The sequence below is a fragment of the Delphinus delphis genome, chromosome 14, assembly GCF_949987515.2.
Source record: "Delphinus delphis chromosome 14, mDelDel1.2, whole genome shotgun sequence".
NCBI lineage: Eukaryota > Metazoa > Chordata > Mammalia > Artiodactyla > Delphinidae > Delphinus > Delphinus delphis.
This window is the reverse complement of record NC_082696.1, coordinates 18,901,462-18,923,829: the sequence shown is the minus strand read 5'-3', so window position 1 is coordinate 18,923,829 and position 22,368 is coordinate 18,901,462. Positions and strand designations below refer to the sequence as shown.

Sequence of the window (22,368 nt, the reverse complement as noted above, 5' to 3'; positions counted from 1 at the left end):
ATTTACCACCAGAGGGCAGAGCTGAATGACCTCATTAAGTAATAGCCTTACAACACTTTGAGGATCTCCTGTAGTCCTTAGGCTAAGAGTTCCTAGGGTGGAATTTTGCCCATATCCCCATCTCCTGCTAACTCCTCTCTGTGCTCCCATGAACAGACACTCTAAATTCTTTGAATGAGCCTTGCTCTTTCCTATATGTTAGATAATCTATCAGGAATTTTCTTTACCAATCCCTCCTCCTGTCTGGACCTGACTAATGCCTACTCATCCTTTGAGTCTCAGCCCAGACATCACTTTCTTAGGAAAACCATTCCTAATCACACCTTTCTTCACCCACACTCACATACATACACACAAGACTAAGTTAGACCCAAGCCCCTCCTTCCCATAGTTTTGGTCACTTCTCCTTCTTTACCTCCACAGTGTTTGAAATTCTTGTTTAAAGTCTGTTTTCCCACAAGTCTCTAACACTAGGGGGAAGAGAATAATATTTCTCATTCTGAACTGAACCCTGAGCATAGCAGAGCATCTGGTACATAGTAGGTGCTAGGTAAATGCAGAAGGAAGGAAAGAAGGGAGGGAAAAGAGAAAAGAAAGGTCCATACAAAATATTAAAATTTATATTCTAGCAGATTTAGAAGAAGCATATAGATATTCTCTGGTCTGGCTGGTTAGACTACAACTTACATCAAAATTCCTTTAGTTCTGGATCATATTAAGTCAACTTACCTTCTGTATTTGATCTGTTGAAAATGTAGCTCCTGTGTGGTTCACTGGGAAGATTCTGGAATGAAATTATACCAATTAGCTCAGCTAAATGGAGGACACATTTATCTAAATTGGTCTCAGGTAACAAGGAGAGGAATGAGCTATGGTCTGTCATATGTGTTTGGCCCAGCTCTCTGCTCTGTGAGAAGCAAGTGATAAAACACTTTCTCTGGCAGAGACTGAATGGTTGTGTTCCAGAAACTGCAGGGCTACATGCAGGGCTACCTCTACCTACTCTGTGGGTAGAAGAATATATCCACTCCTTGACCAAGGCACTCTTAATGTTCTCCAAAGCTTGACTAGAATTTAGGCAAATTTCTTCCTTACTTTGGGCCCCAAGAATTCCCTTTTCTTAGAGTATTTACTTTTTTTTTTAACATCTTTATTGGATTATAATTGCTTTACAATGGTGTGTTAGTTTCTGCTTTATAACAAAGTGAATCAGTTATATATATACATATGTTCCCATATCTCTTCCCTCTTGCGTGTCCCTCCCTCCCACCTTCCCTATCCCACCCCTCTAGGTGGTCACAAAGCACCGAGCTGATCTCCCTGTGCTATGCGGCTGCTTCCCACTAGCTATCTATTTTACATTTGGTAGTGTATATATGTCCATGCCATTCTCTCACTTTGTCACAGCTTTTTACTTTTAAAGGCATGCCAGTGTCAATTCTTTCTCTGCCCCTTTGAAATGTAAAATTTCTCCCAGCCTCTTGCTAGCTTTACAACAGAGAAATTTTTTTCTCAGGCGCCTGGGAGCCATCCCTTTAAAATATGATCGTAAAAAGAGTGATAGCAGACCCCTATTGCCCAGTTTCTGTGGGAAGGTGGGAGCCTAATTTAGATAAATGACAATTATCAAACACAGATGGTTTAATCACATTGACCAAGCTCCACTCAGTGTCAGCCAGCACTTCCTCACTAGCTTATCCTAGCACTTCCACCTTTTGTTTCAGCAGAATTGAGTTCAGTATCTTTGGCCTATTGAAATAGTCTTGAATAAAGTCTTCTTTGCCTCTTTAACACTGTCTGGTGCAATTTTTCTTTGACCCCCTCTTGGGAAAGAATCATAGCCACTCACATGAGGTTGGGCCTAGCTCATACCTACACTTGAATTAAACTGGAGATATATCCCTCATGGCAGATGTGAATGTTCTAGAAAGTGAACAAACTTAAAAAATTTGAACCTACAACTGAAATGTCAGTGAACTGCCATTTAGTGAGCAGGAGAATTATTTTTATTTTGGGGAGTCAGATTGTTTTCTTTTAATGCTGTTATTTTGAAATAACATTAGGAAAAAAAAAAGCATCATTTCTAAGAGATGCAAATTTGAACAATGTCCAGGAACAAAATCTGTGATTGTCATGTTTCTAAGCTAAATCAATTTTCTACGCTATATAATGCAGCTCGTATAATGGTTTTGACTGCAACCTTGATACCTTGCCTAGCTCTTATTGAGTACCCTGGGTACCTGGGTTTTATTTTCTTCAGGTTTGGAGAACAACCGATGGGCTTTGTGGTCTAGTTGTAAAGAGCAATGGGCTTGGGAGCCAGACTGCCTGGATCTGTATCCAGGATCCACCAGGACTCAGCTATTTGCCGAACATCTGACTCAGTAAAAATGAGTAGTACAGAATCTGGTGACTAGTAAATGCTCAATAAACGTTAGTTCTTGTAATTGTTACTGTCATCATCTTCATCATCACTTTCACTACTGTGAAAAACAAACAAGACCTTTTGATTCTATAATTTTCTATTCTCCACAAAAATTAAAAAAAGTCATTGATGGATAGCAATGTTGGCTTAAAATAGACTTTAAATCTTGTTGAATTGCTTCATTCATGCAAAACTCATAGCTCTATTTGTGAGACTTTTGTCTTTCTCTCTCCCCACCCCAATCCCTGCATTTTTTAGTGATGGCTGGGCAGACAGAGATGAAGTCATTGAAGGTTATGAGGTGGAAGCCAACGGGGGAATCACGATAAAGCTGCAGTCTCCAGAAGTCAGGTCCTTTGATGATTATTTCCTGAAACTGAGGCTGGACACTAATACACGGAATCCCTGGTTCCCTGAGTTCTGGCAACATCGGTTCCAGTGCCGCCTACCAGGACACATTCTGGAAAATCCCAACTTTAAAAGAATCTGCACAGGTAACTCATGTTTACAACATCACAACTCAGATTTTGGTCATCTCTTCCAGTTTGTTCAATAAGTATAGAAAGTGCCAAGGCTGGAGATACAAGAACTAAATTGCCAACTTAATTTATAAAATAGCTAAAATGAGGAGGGAGTGTGTATCGTCCCAAGGATTCATGTTTCTATATTCTGGAAACATGGAGACTGCTTTGGTCTCTGGTGGGACAAGTTATAAGAAAAGATAAATAAAGGAAACTGAGAATTCAGGTATTTAGTATTCAGACCAGAGGGAAGAGATTGTATTGTATTGCAGGCATGCTTAGGAGATGCTAACCACAGACATAAGTAAGCAGCACTGGTTTGATCCCTTTTTCTTCTTTAGGACTTGCTTTGATATAAAAGTCAGCAGAAGATAAGATGTCACCTAGGGGCACACCACCAACGTGGGTGTATATGGGCACAAGTGACAAGAAGGGACAGATACTTCCCATGCACTACTCACTAGAGGCATGCCAAAGAAGGGTGGTGCATTGTTAGAGGTCTTTCAGGGCTTGATGAACTCCACAGGATGTCTCCCTTCTCCCTGCCACCAGGAACTACCAGAGCATTAAAGACTCTATCCATGACCAAATTTGTATTGTAGCACAGTGATGTGACACATATTTCCTATAACTAGACTGAGAAGATTTTATTTAGAAATGTCTAGAACCCATTCATTCACATAGCACATACAAAGCACTGAATATAGCACCCCCCCCCCAAAAGAAGGACAGAAAGGTATAATTCATGACTCTTGACCTAGAGAAACTTGTGGTCTCTTTGGGCAAATCAAAACAGATAATATGCATGATATAGATAAATAACAACTAAAGACAATGAGTTTTTATTAGACAGGGTAAGAATAATGACAAAAACTATTTCTACTTTTAATAACATTCACATTTTGATATTAGAAAATTATTTTAAAATACTGAAATATTTAAATGCAGTGATTTGTGTCTAACTTGATAAAATTCAGCAGAATTCACTGGGAAACTGCTTGGTGGGAATCTATTTTCAATCAATCAAGGTTTTTAGAAATTCTTTGCTATGGCTTCTTGGGAGGCTAAGAGCTAGGAGAAGAGGAAAAGAGTTGCTGAACAGCTAACCACCTCTGTCACATATCTCTACTGACTTCTCTCTTCTCTCAAATAATAGACCAATAGAAGTTAAGAATTCTAGTGGACCAATAAGCCACCTAGTGCATTCTCCTTATTTGCAAAATGAAGACATTGAGGATAAAGGGGCAACATTTCCTTAGGTTCATTTAGTTAATGGCAGCAATGGAATTAGAACACTCACCTCCTAAATACCACAGTGCTTGACTACTTTGGACTTAGAATTTAGTAATAGATTGTCTTTTATTGTTTTCTAATGAATGTTGTTTTCTTAAACTGTAAGATCTTTGAAGATAGGGAGTTCTTGTAACCCTCATAGAACCTGTACACCACCGATCTCTGGAATCTCAGTCATTTCTTACTAATGTATTGATCAGTTAATTTATGTTGTTGTCAACGAGTTTTACTTTATTTAAGGAAAACTTAGGACTATTATTTTTCTAAATGAAATATATTTCACTGATTCCACGTTCAACAAAATTTATTAAGCACCTAGTATATGCAAGGCTTTATTCTAGGAGATGGAAATACAGCAGAAAACAAAAGAGATAAACAACTATTTCAATAACCTTACATTTCAGTGCAGGGAAATAAATAGAACAAAAATAAATTAAGCAAAATATATTCTCATTTAAGTGATCATAAGAGCATGTTAAAAGAGAATGGCCAGAGAAAGCCTCACTGAGATGGAGACATTTGATTAAAGATGTGAGACTGAGCCATGCAAACACCTGGGAAGGGCATTCCAAGCAGAGGAATAGCAAATAAAAAGATGCACCGGCATGCCCGGCTTAGTGGGAGAACAGTAAGGAGCTCAGACTGCCTGAAGCCAGTGAGTACGTTGAATAGCAGGTGATAAGTCAGAGAGGCACACAGGGGAACAGGTCCTGCAGGACTTAACTGTCCCTTGTGAAAACTTTGGCTTTGTTCTGAGAGAGACGGAAAGCCACTGGGAAGTTCGAGCACAGTAGAGACAGGATCAGCCTTACTTTTTCTGAACAGAATTACTCTTGCTGCAGTTTTTAAGTTTTGACAAAAGGGGGAAAGTCAGAAGAAGGAAGCAGAGCAGTTAGGAGGTTGCTGTAATAATGTAGGTGAGAGTGTGGTGGATTGGGCCATGGGTTTGGCAAGCAAGATGGAGAGAGCTGCTTGAATTCTGAGGATATTTTGAATGAGAGCTGAGGGGATTTGCTGATAGAATTGTGAAAAATGACTCTGGTCTGAGCAACTGAAAAGAAGGTGTCACCATTGACTCAGATGAGGAAGACTCCAGGAAAAGCAGGTTAGGGAAAGAGCTAAATTTCAGATGAGTTAAGCTTGAGATGCCTGTTAATGATACAACTGTATATGTCACTTTGATACTGTGTTTCATTAGTAGAGTTCAGAATATTACTTTTTAAACATGTTTTGATGTCTTTATTTAAGGATTTCCAGGAAAATATCTTGAGACCTGAGCTTTCAAAACAAAAGTTAGAATTCTGCAGCCATGTACAATAATACTTTGGGTTTTCATTTGTCACAGTATATGCAAATGTCAAGGTTAAAATCTAAACTTGGTTAACATTCATAGCAGGAAAAAAAGATTGGCACACTCATGAATTGTTCTTATATTATGCTTGACTCTCAAAGCTATTTTTAAGAGCTTCTTATTTGATTATAAAATTTGATAAACATGTTTTTATTTGCATTTCATTCTGGAGTCAAGTTCAGCAAATATTTCCCTTTGTTCTTAGTTCTAAGGAAGACAGAAGGCTTATTTAACTTCTCTACTTGGAACTAATTCATAAAAGTTGTTCATCTTTTCTGCTGCAAAAATCCTAGCATTTTATGTCTGTGTGCATACATTCATGTAAACTTACTCTTCAGTTTTAATCTGTGTAGGGAATTGGCTTCAATTTTATTGCAGGTCAACATAAAATTTCACTTCATGTATCATTCTTATCTACTTGATATTCTTGAATATTAAATGAATTCCGTAGTCTTCTAATGAATATGCAGACACACTTATGAAAATTAATGTAAAGAAATAGAAGTAACCTTTCCATACTATTCATAGCTACACTTTCTGAAATTTATTTTTACCTCTTCTAATTGGGTCATTTTGGTGTTTTGCAAAGTTTTGATATTGCCGTTAGTTTCCATAGAAACCTTTATTGAGCTTAATTTCAGATGTCACTATTTAAATAAAGAGTTTACATGCTCTGGATTGTCAGTTTGAATATTAAGGCTCCTGAGCTCAGGCTGAATAATTTTGGAATCACTGTGGCTAATTAAAAAGTACTTCATGCAAAGTCTACATCACTGCTTAATTAGTTGAGTATATCAAGGGACTGGAGATGTGTTGGAAAAGCACTAACTAAAACATCAAAGTCTAACTTGTAAAAAATTAATCATTGTGAGATTGATTGATTCAAGATGGCAGAGTAGAAGGACGTGCTCTCACTCCCTCTTGTGAGAGCACCAGAATCACAACTAACTGCTGAGCAGTCATCAACAGGAAGACACTGGAACTAACAAAAAAGATACCCTACATCCAAAGACAAAGGAGAAGCCACAATTAGATGATAGGATGGGTGCAATCACAATGAGATCAAATCCCATAGCTGCTGGGTGGGTGACTCACGAACTGGAGAACACTTATACCACAGAAGTCCACAAACTGGAGTGAAGGTTCTGAGCCCCACATCAGGCTTCCCAATGTGGGGGTCCAGCAACAGGAGGAGGAATTCCTAGAGAATCAGACTGTGAAGGCTAGTGGGATTTGATTGCAGGACTTCGACAGGACTGGGGAAAACTGAGACTCCACTCTTGGAGGGCACACACCAATTAGTGTGCACATCAGGACCCAGGGGAAGGAGCAGTGACCCCATAGGAGACTGAACCAGACCTACCTGCTAGTGTTGGAGGGTCTCCTGCAGAGGCGGAGGGCGGCTGTGTCTCACTGTGAGGACAAGAATACTGGCAGCAGAAGTTCTGGAAAGTACTCCTTGGTGTGAGCCCTCCCAGAGTCCGCCATTAGCCCCACAAAAGAGCCCAGGTAAGCTCCAGTGTTGGGTTGCCTCAGGTGAAACAACCAACAAGAAGGGAACCCAGCCCCACCCATCAGCAGACAATTGGATTAAAGTTTTACTGAGCTCTGCCCACCAGAGCAACAGCCAGCTCTACCCACCACCAGTCCCTCCCATTAGGAAACTTGCACAAGCCTCTTAGCCTCATCCACCAGAGGGCAGACAGCAGAAGCAAGAAGAACTACAATCCTGCAGCCTGTGGAACAAACACCACATTCACAGAAAGACAAGATGAAAAGGCAGAGGGCTATGTACCAGATGAAGGAACAAGATAAAACCCCAGAAAAACAACTAAATGAAGTGAAGATAGGCAAAATTCCAGAAAAAGAATTCAGAATAATGATTGTGAAGATAACCCAGGACCTCGGAAAAAGAATGGAGGCAAAGACCAAGAAGATGCAAGAAATGCTTAACAACGACCTAGAAGAATTAAAGAACAAACAAACATAGATGAGTAATACAATAACTGAAATGAAAAATACACTAGAAGGAATCAATAGCAGAATAACTGAGGCAGAGGAATGGATAAGTGACCTGGAAGACAGAATGGTGGAATTAACTGCTGTGGAACAGAATAAAGAAAAAAGAATGAAAAGAAATGAAGACAGCCTAAGAGACCTCTGGGACAAAATTAAACACAAAAAACATTCGCATTACAGGGGTCCCAGAAGGAAAAGAGAGAGAGAAATTACCCGAGAAAATATTGGAAGAGATTATAATCGAAAACTTCCCTAACATGGGAAAGGCAATAGCCACCCAAGTCCAGGAAGTGCAGACAGTCCCATACAGGATAAACCCAAGGAGAAACTCACTGAGACACATAGTAATCAAATTGGCAAAAATTAAAGACAAAGAAAAATTATTGAAAGCAGCAAGGGAAAAACAACAAATAATATACAAGGGAACTCCCATAAGGTTAACAGCTTATTTCTCAGCAGAAACTCTACAAGCCACAAGGGAGTGGCATGATATATTTAAAGTGATGAAAGGGAAGAACCTACAACCAAGATTACTCTACCTGTCAAGGAGCTCTTTCAGATTCGATGGAGAAATCAAAAGTTTTACAGACAAGCAAAAGAGAATTCAGCACCACCAAACCAGCTCTACAACAAATGCTAAAAGAACTTCTCTAAGTTGGAAACACAAGAGAAGAAAAGGACCTACAAAAACAAACCCAAAACAATTAAGAAAATGGTAATAGGAACATACATATCAATAATTACCTTAAACGTGAATGGATTAATGCTCCAACCAAAAGACACGGGCTTGCTGAATGGATAGATAAACAAGACCCATATATTTGCTGTGTACAAGAGACCCATGTCAGACCTAGGGACACATACAGACTGAAAGTGAAGGGATGGAAAAAGATTCCATGCAATTGGAAATCAAAAGAAAGCTAGAGTAGCAATGCTCATATCAGATAAAATAGGCTTTAAAATAAAGAATGTTACAAGAGACAAGGAAGGACACTACATAATGATCAAGATATCAATCCAAGAAGAAGATATAACAATTATAAAGATATATGAACCCAAGACAGGAGCACCTCAATACATAAGGCGACTGCTAACACCTATAAAAGAGGAAGTTGACAGTAACACAATAATAGTGGGGGACTTTAGCCCCTCATTTACACCAATGGACATATCATCCAAAAAGAAGATTAATAAGGAAACACAAGCTTTAATTGACACAATAAACCAGATAGATTTAATTGACATTTATAGGACATTCTATCCAAAAACAGCAGATTACACTTTCTACTCAAGTACGCATGGAACATTCTCCAGGATAGATCACATCTTGGGTCACAAATCGAGATTCAGTATATTTAAGAAAATTGAAATCATATCAAGCATCTTTTCTGACCACAACTCTATGAGATTAGAAATCAATTACATGGAAAAAAATGTAAAAAACACAAACACATGGAGGCTAAACTATACATTACTAAATAACCCAGAGATCACTGAATAAATCAAAGAGGAAATCAAAAAATACCTAGAGACAAATGACAATGAAAACACGACAATCCAAAACCTATGGGACGCAGCAAAAGCAGTTCTTAAGAGGGAAGTTTATAGCTATACAAGCCTACCTCAAGAAACAAGAAAAACTCAAATAAACAGTCTAACCTTACACCTAAGAGAACTAGAGAAAGAACAACAAACAAAACCCAAAGTTAGCAGAATGAAAGAAATCATAAAGATCAGAGCAGAAATAAATGAAATAGAAACAAAGAAAACAATAGCAAAGATCAATAAAACTAAAAGCTGGTTCTTTGAGAAGATAAACAAAATTGATAAACCATTATCCAGACCCATCAAGAAAAAGAGGGAGAGGACTCAAATCAATAAAATTAGAAATGAAAAAGGAGAAGTAACAACAGACACCACAGAAATACAAAGCATCCTAAGAGACTACTACAATCAATGCTATGCCAATAAAATGGACAACCTGGAGGAAATGGACACATTCTTAGAAAGGTATAACCTTCCAAGACTGAACCAGGAAGAAATAGAATATATGAACAGACCAATCACAAGTAATGAAATTGAAGCTGTGATTAAAACTCTTCCAACAAAAAAAGTCCAGGACCAGATGGCTTCACAGGTGAATTCTATCAAACATTTAGAGAAGAGCTAACATACATCCTTCTCAACCTCTTCCAAAAACTGCAGAGGAAGGAACACTCTCACACTCATTCTATGAGGCCACCATCACCCTGATAAAAAAACCAGACAAAGAACTACAAAAAAAGAAAATTACAGGCCAATATCACTGATGAATATAGATGCAAAAATCCTCAGCAAAATACTAGCCAACAGAATGCAGAAAAACCCCTTAAAAGGATTATACACCATGATCAAGTGAGATTTATCCCAGGGATGCAAGGATTCTTCAATATATGCAGATCAATCAATGTGATACACCATATTAACAAATCGAAGAATGCTAACCATATGATCATCTCAATAGATGCAGAAAAAGCTTTTGTCAAAATTCAACACCAATTTATGATAAAAAGTCTCCAGAAAGTGGTGATAGAGGGAACCTACCTCAACATAATAAAGGCTATATATAACAAACCCAGAGCAAACATCATTCTCAATGGTGAAAAACTGAAAGCATTTCCTCTAAGATCAGGAAAAAGACAAGGTTTCCCACTCTCACCACTATTACTCAACATAGTTTTGGAAGTCCTAGCCATTGCAATCAGAGAAGAAAAAGAAATAAAAGGAATAAAAATTGGAAAAGAAGAAATAAAACTGTCACTGTTTGCAGATGACATGATACTATACATACAGAATCCTAAAGATGTCACCAGAAAACTACTAGAGCTAATCAATGTATTTGGTAAAGTTACAGGGTACAAAATTAATGCACAGAAATCTCTTGCATTCCTATACACTAATGATGAAAAATATGAAAGAGAAATTAAGAAAACACTCCCATTTACCATTGAAACAAAAAGAATAAAATACCTAGGAATAAACCTATCTAGGGAGACAAAAGAACTTTATGCAGAAAACTGTAAGACACTGATGAAAGCAATTAAAGATGATACCAACAGATGGAGAGATACACCATGTTCTTGGATTGGAAGAATCAACATTGTGAAAACGACCCTACTACCCAAAGCAATGTACAGCAATCTATTAAATTACCAATGGCATTTTTCACAGAACTAGAACAAGAAATTTTACAGTTTGTATGGAAACACAAAAGACCCTGAATAGCAAAAGTAATCTTAAGAAAGAAAAATGGAGCTGGAGGAATCAAACACCCTGACTTCAGACTATACTACAAAGCTACAGTAATTAAGACAATATGTTACTGGCAGAAAAACAGAAATATAGATCAATGGAACAGGCTAGAGAGCCCAGAGATAAACCCATGCACCTATGGTCAACTAATCTATGACAAATGAGGCAAGGATATACAATGGAGAAAATACAGTCTCTTCAATAAGTGGTGCTGGAAAAACTGGAGAACTACATGTAAAAGAATGAAATTAAAACACTCCCTAACACCATAGCCAAAAGTAAACTCAAAATGGATTAGAGACCTAAATGTAAGACTGGACACTATAGATCTCTTAGAGGAAAACATAGGAAGAACATACACTTTGACATAAATCAGAGCAAGATCTTTTTTGATCCACCACCTAGAGTAATGGAAATAAAAATAAACAAATGGGACCTAATGAAACTTAAAAGCTTTTGCACAGCAAAAAAACCATAAACAAAATGAAAAGATAACCCTCAGAATGGGAGAAAATATTTGCAAATGAAGCAATTGATAAAGAATTAAACTCCAAAATTTACAAGCAGCTCAGTATCAAAAAAACAAACAACCCAATCCAAAACTGGGCATAAGACCTAAATAAACATTTCTCCAAAGAAATTATACAGATTGCTAACAAACACATGAAAGGATGCTTAACATCACTAATCATTAGAGATTTGCAAATCAATACTAGAGTGAGGTGTTACTTCACACTGGTTAGAATGGCCATCATCAGACATCTACAAACAATAAATGCTGGAGAGGGTATGGAGAAAAGGGAACTCTCTTGCCCGGTTGGTGGGAATGTAAATTGATACAGCCACTATGGAGAACTGTATGAAGGTTCCTCAAAAAACTAAAAATAGAACTGCCATATGTCCCAGCAATCCCACTACTGGGCATATACCCTGATAAAACCATAATTCAAAAAGAGTTATGTACCACAATGTTCATTGCAGCTCTATTTACAATAGCCAGGATATGGAAGCAACCTAAGTGTCCATCAACAGATGCATGGATAAAGAAGATGTGGCACATATATACAATGGAATGTTACTCAGCCATAAAAAGAAATGAAATTGAGTTATTTGTAGTGAGTGGATGGACCTAGAGACTGTCATACAGAGTGAAGTAAGTCAGAAAGAGAAAAGCAAATACCATATGCTAACACATATATATGGAATAAAAAAAAATTGGTTTTGAAGAACCTAGGGGCAGGACATGAATACAAACACAGACATAGAGAATAGACTTGAGGACATGGGATGAAGTGAGAGAGTGGCATGGACATATATACACTACCAAATGTAAAATAGATAGCTAGTGGGAAGCAGCTGCATAGCACAGTGAGATCAGCTCGGTGCTTTGTGACCACCTAGAGGGTGGGATAGGGAGGGTGGGAGGAGGGGAGATGCAAGAGGGAAGAGATATGGGGATATATGTATAACTGATTCACTTTGTTATACAGCAGAAACTAACACACCATTGTAAAGCAGTTATACTCCAATAAAGATGTTAAAAAAAAAGAACACACACACACACAAATGACTAGAAGAAAAACAGAAAACAAAACAAAAAAACACTCAATATGGTACAGAAAGTTTTCATGATTTTTGTTGTTACTATTTTTGGATTGTTCCCTCACTGTAGGTTACTAAATATGTAATTATTGTTCTACAAACATGACCGTTTTGTGCTTCCTTGAAAACAAATATTACCATTTTGTTGAAATATGGCAATATTAAGATTTGCTGTGGCTGGCAGCATATTAACTGTATGAATATACCAGGTTCATTATATACTCACCAGCCTTTTTCATAATCTAGTGTATTTACAGCCATAATTTTACTTTCTCCCCTTATTCTTTGTACCAGTGGGAAACAGATTGTCACAATGCTTTTTAAAGCTAGTATATCCTTGTACTTGGTTATTATCCAAGACTTAATGAAAGAATTTTGTTGACATCTCTAATGCTTACCAATAGATGAGCACTAGTAAGATAATGACAGCCAGTCTGATTGGACAAAATTTCGAGACCTTCCGGGCATGTGTATTATTGCCCCAGTAGTTTGGAGACTGCCATTCACAATTTTTAGATTGGTACTACTTTTTATAATATTTTTGCCTCATCAGGTTTTAAACTTTATGAACATTCTGTTTTGTATTAACTTATTATGTAAGGTTGTATGAAATTGGTCCATTACAGTTTGATCCAGATTAAGATCATCTATGAACTGAAATAGGTTCCAGTTTACTTCAGCCCATTAGGTCCCAGGGTAATAACTTCTCTTTGCCTTTATAAGCCCAAATACCAGTATGCACTCCTGAAGAATATCATCAGCCTTTAACCATGACGTCGTGAATCTGGATTGACCTTACAGTTTATTAGTTCCAAGTCTAGGTCTCAAGAGGCTTGACATACTGCCATTCTCTTTCTTGGAGTCCTCCCTCAGCTATATGTACAAGCCTGAGTTAGCCTTCCAGAAGGTGAGAAATAACATGGAGCAGAAATAGGATAACTTCTCTACTGAGGTCATTCTGAGTAAGCCAATTCCCAGCCAATCCGCTAGCTTACTGTTGACATATAAACAAGCCCAGCTGAGATGAGTCATGTGCAGCCCAGAGCAGCTGAACACCCCAGTTGACCCCCCCAGATTCATGAACTAAATAAATGCTGTTGTTTTAAGCCACTGAGGCTTGGAGTAGTTTGTTATGCAGCATTATTGTGGCAATAGATGACTGATAATGGGTCTCCATAACCCTATATCCCATGACCCTCACATGGAGCAATAGTTGGTTTAAATAAACTAAAGAACATAATTCCTCAACTCAACGCTGGTAGAATTCTCAGTCTTTCCTTGCTGCAAGAAGAATAATACAATATTGCACCCTATATCTCATGGAGCAAAGCCAAGCATTTTTATAGATCCTGCAATGAAGATTTCAAAGCCCCCTGATCCAAGGCAGTAAAACTATTCTTAGGAATTCTGTTGTGCATACAGAAAGTGCTGATTAATGGGTCACAGTTACAGCTGATCCAAAGAAACACCCTTAAAACAAAACTGTCATAGGTTCTTGGACTGTGCTGGTAGAAGTTGCCTTATGGAAATAAGTTTCAAAGCCCTTAGAAGTTCTTAGTCCTTTTGAGTTACAGCAAGTTACCCTAAACTTGGTGGCTTAAACAATGAACATTTACTTCTCATAGTTCTGGAGGCTAGAAACTCTGAGATAAGGGGTGCCAGGATGATCAGGTTCTGGTGAGGGCCCTTTTCTTGGTTTCATCACAGAATGGAAAGAGGAAGCAAGGTCTTTTCTCACAAGGGCACTAATCACATCATGAGGGCTCCATACTCAAGACCTAATTATCTCCCCAAATCCCTATCACCAAATACCATCACATTGGAGATCAGGGTTTAAACATAAGAATTTTGAGGAGACACAAACATTCAGTCCATAGCAAGTGTGTTTATATCTTTTGGTTGGAAGAATGAAAATAAACTGACCTGTTTCACATCTAGACATCATAATTTCTTAGACCACTCTCATTAGACATAGATGAAGTCCTGAAAATAATATTGTACTATAAGCATAGTCTTGGTCTGCCTATTTCTTTTCTGTTTTAAATTTTGGTTGATGGGTCTGCCTATTTCCTTTTTTTGTATTTTTTAATTTAATTTTTAAAAATTTTATACAATTTTTAAAGTTACTTTCCATTTACAGTTATTACAAAATATTGGCTATATTTCCCATGTTGTACAATACATCTTTCAGCCTATCTTACACCTAATAATTTCAGCCTATCTTACACCTAAGAGTCCACTCCCCACCCCTACATTGCCCCTCCCCCACTCCACTGGTAACTACTACTTTCTTCCCTATATCTGTGAGTCTGTTTCTTTTTGTTGTACTCACTAGTTGTTGTTGTTTTTTTTTTAGATTCCACATATAAGTAATATCATACAGTATTTGTCTTTCTTTGTCTGACTTATTTCACTTAGCATAATGTCCTCCAAGTCCATCTATATTGCTGCAAATGGCAAAATTTCGTTCCTTTTTATAGCTTCGTAGTATTCCATAGTGTGTGTGTGTGCGTGTGTGTGTGTGTGTGTGTGTATAGATATAGATATAGATATACCACAGCTTCTTTATACATCATCTGCTGATTAACACTTAGGTTGCTTCCATATCTTGGCAATTGTAAATAATGCTGCCATGAAGATTGGGGTGCATGTGTCTTTTCAAATAAGTGTTTTTGTATTTGTTCTTATAAATATATACCCAGGAGTGGAATTGCTGGGTCATATGGTAATTTTATTCTTGGTTTTGTGAGGAGCCTCCATACTCTTTTCCACAGTGACTACACCAACTTACATTCCCACCACCAGTAGACAAGGATTGCCTTTTCTCCATATCCTCACCAGTATTTGTTATTTGTGTTCTTTTTGTTGATAGCCATTCTGACAGGAGTGAGGTGATATCTTATTGTGGTTTTGATTTGCATTTCCCTGATGATTAGCTATTCTGAGCATCTTTTCATGTGCCTGTTGGCCTTCTGCATTTACTCTGGAAAATGTCTATTCGGTTCTGCCCATTTTTAAATTGAGTTGTTTGTTTTTTTATGTTGAGTTGTATGAACTGTTTATGTATGTTGGATATTAATCCTTTATTGGTCATATCATTTGCAAATATTTTATCCCATTCAGTAGGTTGTATTTTCATTTTGTCAATGGTTTCCTTTGTTGTGCAAAAACTTTTAAGTTTGATTAGGTCTTTTTGTTTATTTTTGCTTTTATTTTCTTTGCTTATGAGACAGATCCAAAAAGTATTGCTGCGATTTATGTCAAAGAGTGGTCTGCCTATGTTTTCCTTTAGGAGTTTTATGGTATCTGGTCTTACATTTAGATCTTCAATCCATTTTGAGTTTATTTTTGTATATGGTATTAGAAGATGTTCTAATTTCATTCTTTTACACTGCATGGAATTTACCACTAGGAAACATACTCAAGTATGTTGTCCAGTTTTCCCAACACCACTTACTGAAGAGACTGTCTTTTTTTCTTTGTATATTATTCTTGCTTCCTTTGTCATAGATTAATTGACCATAAGTGTGTGAGTTTATTTCTGGGCTCTCTATCTTGTTACATTGATCAATGTGTCTGTTTTTTGTGCTAATAACATACTTTTTTGATTATTGTAGCTTTGTAGTATAATCTGAAGTCAGGGACCATGATTCTTCCAGCTCTGTTCTTCTTTCTTGAGATTGTTTTAGCTATTCCAGGTCTTTTGTGTTCCCATACAAATTCAAAAACTATTTGTTCTAGTTCTGTGAAAAATGCCATTGGTATTTTGATAGGAATTGCATTGAATCTGTAGATTGCCTTGGGTAGTGTGGCCATTTTGACAACACTGTTAAAGAACACAGTATATCTTTCCATCTGTTTGTGTTGTCTTCAATTTCTTTCCTCAGTGTCTTAGAGTTTTCCAACTATAGGTCTTTTGCCTCCTTATGTAGATTTATTCCTAGGTATTTTATTCTTTTTGCTGCAATGATAAGTGGGATTATTTCCTTAATTTCTCTTTCTGATACTTTGAGGTTGGTGTATAGAGATGCAACAGATTTCTGTATATTAATTTTGTATCCTGCCTATTTCTTATTAATACATTTGACCTGCACTGTCAAATGTGGTAGCCACTAGTGTCTGTTTATATCAATTTCTATTTGTTTATTTATTTACTTACTTATTTATAATTTACATAACATTATGTTAGTTTCAGGTGTACAACAATGCAGATAATGGTTTAATATTTGTATATATTCTACCCATACCCACCCCCATCAGCAGGCAACCACTTATTGGTTTTATGTCACTACAGTTAATTTGTGATTTCTGCACTTTAATGGAATTGTACATTGTGAACTCCTTTTTGTCTGCCTTCTTTCACTCAGCACAATTATTTTGAGATTCATCATTGTACTGCATGTATCAATGGTTCATTCCTTTTAATTGCTGAGTAGTGTTCCACTATATGGATATATCACAATCTGTTTTATTCATTCACCTGGTGTTGGGCAATTGAGTTGTTTATAGTTTTTGATATTACAAATCAAGTTGCTATGAACATCCATCTACAAGTCTTTGTTTGGACATATGCTTTCATTTCTTTTGAGTCAAGTCCTAGGAGTAGAATGTAAAAAAGTAACTTCTTTTTATTTCCTCCGTGGTCTATTCATTTTGGAGATATGGAAACAGGAATATGAATCAGTTTGGATAGACTGGGCAGTAACTAATGACTCCAAATGCCAGTACCTTCAAAGTACACACTTAGTTCTGGCTCAGGTCCCATTTCCTCTGCAGGTTTTCTGTGCCTTTTCTCCAGGTTATCTTTACTGCAAAACCAAGCTGACAGTGAAGATTCTGTCTGGAACATTGCCCATTACTACAGAGGAAAAAGAGGGTATGGAAAATCATGTGCTGGCTCTTAGAGTTTCTACCTGGAATTGACATTCACTACTTTTAATAATATTTCATTGACCAAAGAAAGTTACATCAGCCTGACCTGATATCAGTGAGTGGAGAAGTATCATACTTTCCTTGGAAAGGCAGCAAATATTGATATTTTGTGAACAACAATAGATCTACCATACTCTGTCTTTCTGGTTAAAATTATTTAGATAAATTATTTAGATAAATCTAATTTCTTCCTGCAAAATACATTCATCTACTCTCCAACAGAGACAATGCAAGTGACCCATCCAATGATCAGGCTCAAAGTTTAGGATCATATAAAATTCTCTACAACAGGCCGAACATGGCTCTTCTTTCATGGTCCCGTGTGTGAGAGAGACAAGTTAGCTCTCCTCTGCACCCAGTGCGTAATGGGGGAGAAATGAAAGAATTGTAAAAATAATCATTTTGGAAAAGGCAAAGTCTTAGAGATACACAGCAGTGATTGGTCCACAGAAATTCTAAAATTCCACTCAGAAGATAGCCCAAGTGTCCCTTACTGGCATTGGGAAACATTCTCTGAGTGAGCTCTGATGTTTTCCCTGGGAGAAGTTCCAAGTCTGGTGTTCTCCATGGACTTTGCATCCAGTCTCAGTAAGGTCCCTCCTTTTCAATCATCCTTTTTGATGTCTTCTGATGAGGCATTTGGCATTGTCTTCTTTGGGGGCCAAGCAACTTTTTCAGTCTGCTTTCTGGCCCTAAAATGTTGGGGCACAAAGACCATTTTAAGTCTCCAGTGGTCACAATATCTTTTAGTCTAGGCTGGTAGCTTTTTTTTTCTTTGTAAAACTCTTTCAAAAAATGTAGCTTTCTTTTTAACTAGGTTATCCATCACAACATGTGCCAGTAGCTATGCCTACAATTCTTTTTTAGAGAATCCTCACCTTCTAGTCTTAATTTTAGAAACATTGAGCCTAACCGACTTCTGATGAAAAACCAGTCTTTGCCTCTTCTCTCTTAGCAGTTTTGTTCATCTGAAAAATTTATGGCTGCAAATTAATTCCTAAAGAGATTTTAGTATAACAATATGAGTTTTGATTTGGTCTTTGTCATGAAGCTGAATTTTCATTTGTCCTTTGTAGCATAAAGACCTTCTCAGTTTTATCTTTTAAGAATTGGAAATGAGAATCCATTTTACTTTCATCTCTGTACATTTAATTTTCCTACCTCCTTACCTAAATATGAAAGCTCATTTGATAAAATACCTGCCTTCCAAGTTATCACAAGTCACAATGTTATTGAATGTTATATCACTGTATAATAGTGAATTTATGTCCCTTTGAATCCTGGTCATAGTTTCCTTGCCATCTGCTACCTGTTTCTATAAGCTTCATGTTTTATGATTCATTGTTGTTTTTGCTGTTGTAGCATCCACCTAATTTTAGGTACCAATTTACTTTTTGGTCAGAATAAGTTAGGGTATACCGTTATAACAAATTACCCTTAACTTAATGTCTTATATCAGGAAATAGTTATTTCTCATACATGCCACATGTTCATTATGTGTTAGTTAAGACTACTCCATGTCTTTGGCACTCTGGGAGCCAGTCTTATAGAACAGCTACTATCTGGAACATTAATAATTGTAGCATGATCAGTGTGGTCTAGATTTAAAGCTTCTGCTAAAAGTTGTACATGTCACTTCACTAACATTTAATCGATCAAAGCCACTGCTATGGCCCAGCCAAATACCACTAGAGGGAGGAAATATAATCCATCCCAAGGGAAAGACATCTAATATTTGTGAGCAATAATACAATCTATAAAACTTAAACCAAGATTAACACTACAGCCACAATCTTATGTGCCTAAAATATATGTATGGCTAAAAGTTTTGGAATTTTAAACTCAGACCTTTAATTGGCAGAATTACTGTGTCAAGATGCCTTGATATATTTTTGCCAAAGATGAAGAAAAATTTTCTTCCTCTTTACCAGGGGCTAAATTAATTGTAGGTCATTTTTATTAAAACAGTGAATGAAAGATCCAGAACTCCAAACAGTGAGACATTAGCCAGAAGGGCATGTCAACAAAATGCCTTTCTTTTCTAATTAAGGTAAGGTTAAGTAATAATTAGGTATTACTGTACAGAGTTTTCATGTTTCCACTAGTGACATCTTTGTTTAAAGGCTCTGAAATTGGAGTTTATTCCCATCTTAGGAAGGACAAAAAGAAAGGGGTTCCTAGATAGTCAGACACAGCAAACTGCTCTAACCGAGGGGTCTTTCTTCCTAGATTTGACCTAAGATGATTGACATTCAAGGGCAGTGATAGGATTTCCTTTCTCATGTGGGGCATGAGAGGTCAATATTACCTCTTAGCAACACAGTTATTTCTTGCAAAATGACAAGCATGCACAAATTCTTATGACATTGTAAAAAGGTTGTTAAGTGTCTCAGGGTTATATTTCCCCCTTCTCATTGTAATTTATTTACATCAACCCCTAGGTATAAAATGGCCTCAGCCTGGCTGCATCATCTTCTCTTAAGTGACAGTTTTCCAAGTCTCTATGTTCAAAGGTTAAGAAGATATTGTAATGTAGCAAATGGCTAAGAATTCTCAGTTGCAACCTTCTTCACAGGATTATCCGAGTCCCTGGCACACTGTTATTAGGCATTACACTTTTTAAAATTCCTAAAATAATATGTGAAAATTAGTGTCATTTTAATTTTTACCTTTCTTATTATCACTGAGGCTGAATATTTTCTCAGATTTTATAATTTTTAAAACTTTTATCTTCCAAGACGTCCTTTATCAGAATGCCCTTTCTTGAAATTAAAATTGTTTTTACTTTTTAAATTCTTGTTATAAACTTGTACTTTCTCATTTTAAAATCTGTACACAATAAAGGAAATCAGTCTTGGCCTTTGAGTCTTTAAAATATGTCATTAGTGACTTCTTCAGTTTGCAGGTAAGATTAAGTCATGAGCGCCTAAGTCCTAGACTGTAAAGAGATGTGATCAAGTTAGAGGTGTGGTTATATAGCTATTAGAATTAAGTTTATTGAAAAGGAAGAATACAAACAAAAGTCAAGTAGTACTTTTGAGGATATACCTAGGTATCATTGTTTAAAAAATATAGGTGATATGAATAAATAATAACGAAAACACAAAAAATATACAAACTTCCATTTATAAAATAAGTCATGTGAATGCAATGTACAGCATGGTGACTATAGTTAATAATACTGTACTGTGTATTTGAAAGTTGCTAAGAGAATAGGTGTTACAAGTTCTCATAACAAAAAAATAATAAACTTGATAAATAATAGATGAATCAAGATGTGTAATGAAGGAACTAAGCCGAAGTCTTCTAGTTATTTGGCACAGCACATATAAACTAAAGATATTATGAAAATCTGTATATAAGGCTAGACCATTTAACAAAAGTTTATGTATATGTGTCTGAATGTGTTTTATGCATTAATAACTAGCTTTTTTCCAATAATTATTTAAGGCAACCTACAAAAGTTTCAACAACATGACTTTTAGTGAAATGAGCAGAAAATAAATATTCCAGAAAGTTAGCTATGGTATAAGTGTATGGTATAAGGTACCATATTTATGGTATAAGGTGACATATATGCCTTGACTTTTGTAGAATAGTTTTAGACTTAACAGAAAAATCGTGAAGATAGTGCAGAGATTCTACATACCTCACAATCAGGCTCCTCCATTACTGACATGCTGTATTAGTGCCTTAGATTTGTTATAATTAATGAAACAATATTGACACATTTCATTAACTAAAGTTCATCTTCTATTCATACTTCCTTAATTTTTACCCAATGCCTTTTTTTTTCTATTCCAGGATACCATTCAGTGAATATTACATTACATTTAGCTGTCATGTCTCCTTATGCTCATCTTGGTTGTGACAGTTACAATATGACTTTTTACAAAATGGAAATTTTGTAGAATAAGGGCAGGGAAAAATGAGATAAAGTCAAAGTTGTGTTTAGAAACAAACTACATGTCATGAGATTACGTTCTGTGGCTAGAGATGGACAGCAACTCTGACTTTGAACCACAGTATCCAAAAGGCACAGATATACAAGTTGCTTATTATCCTTCGTAAAAATGAAGCTCTTCCTGCTATGGGGTCCTGAGATAACTTCCTCCTGGAGCCGTGATTAACAGACCGCTTTAGGACCAATCATTTTTACGGAAAATAAAAAATGGCTTATTAGGGCTAATCCCTATAACATATTGAAGGTAGGCCAAGGTCATGATGACTACATGCATTTCAAGTGTGAGGAGGAGGGAAGACAGTGGGGTCAATGCAGTGAGCTATGCAAGCTCATTGGAGGATTGAGCATTTCCCCTATTTTTTTTTTTTTTTTGGCTGTGCTACACTGCTTGCAGAATCTCAGTTCCCCAACCAGGGATTGAAGCCAGGGCCCCAAGCAGTGGATGCAGAGTCCTAACTACTGGACTGCCAGGGAATTCCCGTGCATTTACCCCTAAAGAGCTGCTCCTATGTGGCTTTTCCCAATGCTTCCAGGGACAACAAGGTAATTCAGTAGATTTCAAATTGGTGGTTTCAGGTTGGACCCTCCTGACCCCATCTCACCCCATTCTTTCCCCAGCTTCTTCTTTGATGAAAGACAAGCAAAGGACTTTAAACATAGGCCCTGCGTGGGGGCATTTAGCAAAGGAAGACTAAAGGTCAGGGAGTTGTTGAGGCTGGTGGAACTATGAGGGCTGGATTTGACAAGCGGGTATTACAGGCACCCCCCAGATTGTGGGATTACCACCTGCTTCATTTCTGCCTGCTTCACACTCTGTTCTTCTTGGTCAGGGGCAGCTGCTCATAAAAATGAATAATATTTTCTTTGGCCACATCATGTCTACAGTGCAAGGTTGCCAGAAGTTTGAAAGTACCATCTCTATTCAATTATTATGTGTCAAAAACAAGATGGGATTTTCTGTAATTGAAAT

General features: G+C 36.9%; 1 protein-coding gene across 2 annotated transcripts in view; it reads left to right on the top strand.

The window, feature by feature from the left end:
• GRM1 (glutamate metabotropic receptor 1) overlaps positions 1 to 22,368 on the top strand; it is a 360,108-nt gene that overhangs the window by 240,130 nt on the left and 97,610 nt on the right. For both annotated transcript variants that reach the window (XM_060030499.1, XM_060030500.1), the window contains exon 3: positions 2,684 to 2,919. In XM_060030499.1, the coding sequence (XP_059886482.1) occupies positions 2,684 to 2,919 (236 nt within the window). The remainder of the gene's footprint in view (positions 1 to 2,683; positions 2,920 to 22,368) is intronic.